Raw genomic sequence first — 642 nt, forward strand, 5'->3', positions numbered from 1 at the left:
AGCAGCAGCAACAGTATGGACATGACCCTCTTTAGTTTGCTGCGCACTCGAAAAGTGCAACACAACAACACCAAAGAAAGGTGTGCAGCAGCAGCAGCAGCAGCAAACGTTGCTGCTGCTGCTTCAAAGTCCTCACCTCTCTTGGCAGCGCGCAGTCACTTGCTGCTCAGCTAAGCGCTGCTGCAGCTGCTCTTGCTGCTGCTGCTGCTGCTGCAGCTCTTGCTGCTGCTTCTGCTGCTGTCTCTGCTGCTTTTCCAGGCCTTCCATGAGATCGCGTATAGCTGCTGCTGCAGCGTCCTGCTGCAGCAGCAGCAGCAAAAGTTGCTGCTGCTGCTGCTGCTGCTGCTCACTTGATTGGGCACTTGTGCGGTGTCCACGTCTCTCGCCATCCGGAGCAGCAGCAGCTGCTGCTGCAGCAGCTGCTGCTTCAGCTGTTGGTGCTGCAAAATGGAGTGTGCTCTCACGAATGCTGCTACTGCTGCTGCTGCTGCTGCTATTGCTGCTGCTGCTGCTAGTGCTGCTGCCGTTCGCTGCATTAAGGGAAAGACGTTGCAGCAGCGCCCGCGCCTCCTTCACAAGATGCAGCAGCTGAGAACCGCTGCTGCTGCTGCAGTGACTCTGCTGCTGCTGCTGCTGCTGCTG

At 57.8% G+C, this 642-nt stretch overlaps 1 protein-coding gene across 1 annotated transcript in view; it reads right to left on the reverse strand.

Annotated features, from left to right (window-relative positions):
* ETH_00040330 (uncharacterized protein) overlaps window positions 1-642 on the reverse strand; it is a gene marked incomplete at both ends in the record, with an annotated part of 2,338 nt that overhangs the window by 1,560 nt on the left and 136 nt on the right. Inside the window, one exon of the mRNA XM_013375438.1 lies at window positions 137-640. Coding sequence (XP_013230892.1) covers window positions 137-640 — 504 coding nt within the window. The remainder of the gene's footprint in view (window positions 1-136; window positions 641-642) is intronic.

This window comes from Eimeria tenella, genomic scaffold (assembly GCF_000499545.2).
Source record: "Eimeria tenella Houghton genomic scaffold, Eth_scaff2798, whole genome shotgun sequence".
NCBI classification, from domain to species: domain Eukaryota; phylum Apicomplexa; class Conoidasida; order Eucoccidiorida; family Eimeriidae; genus Eimeria; species Eimeria tenella.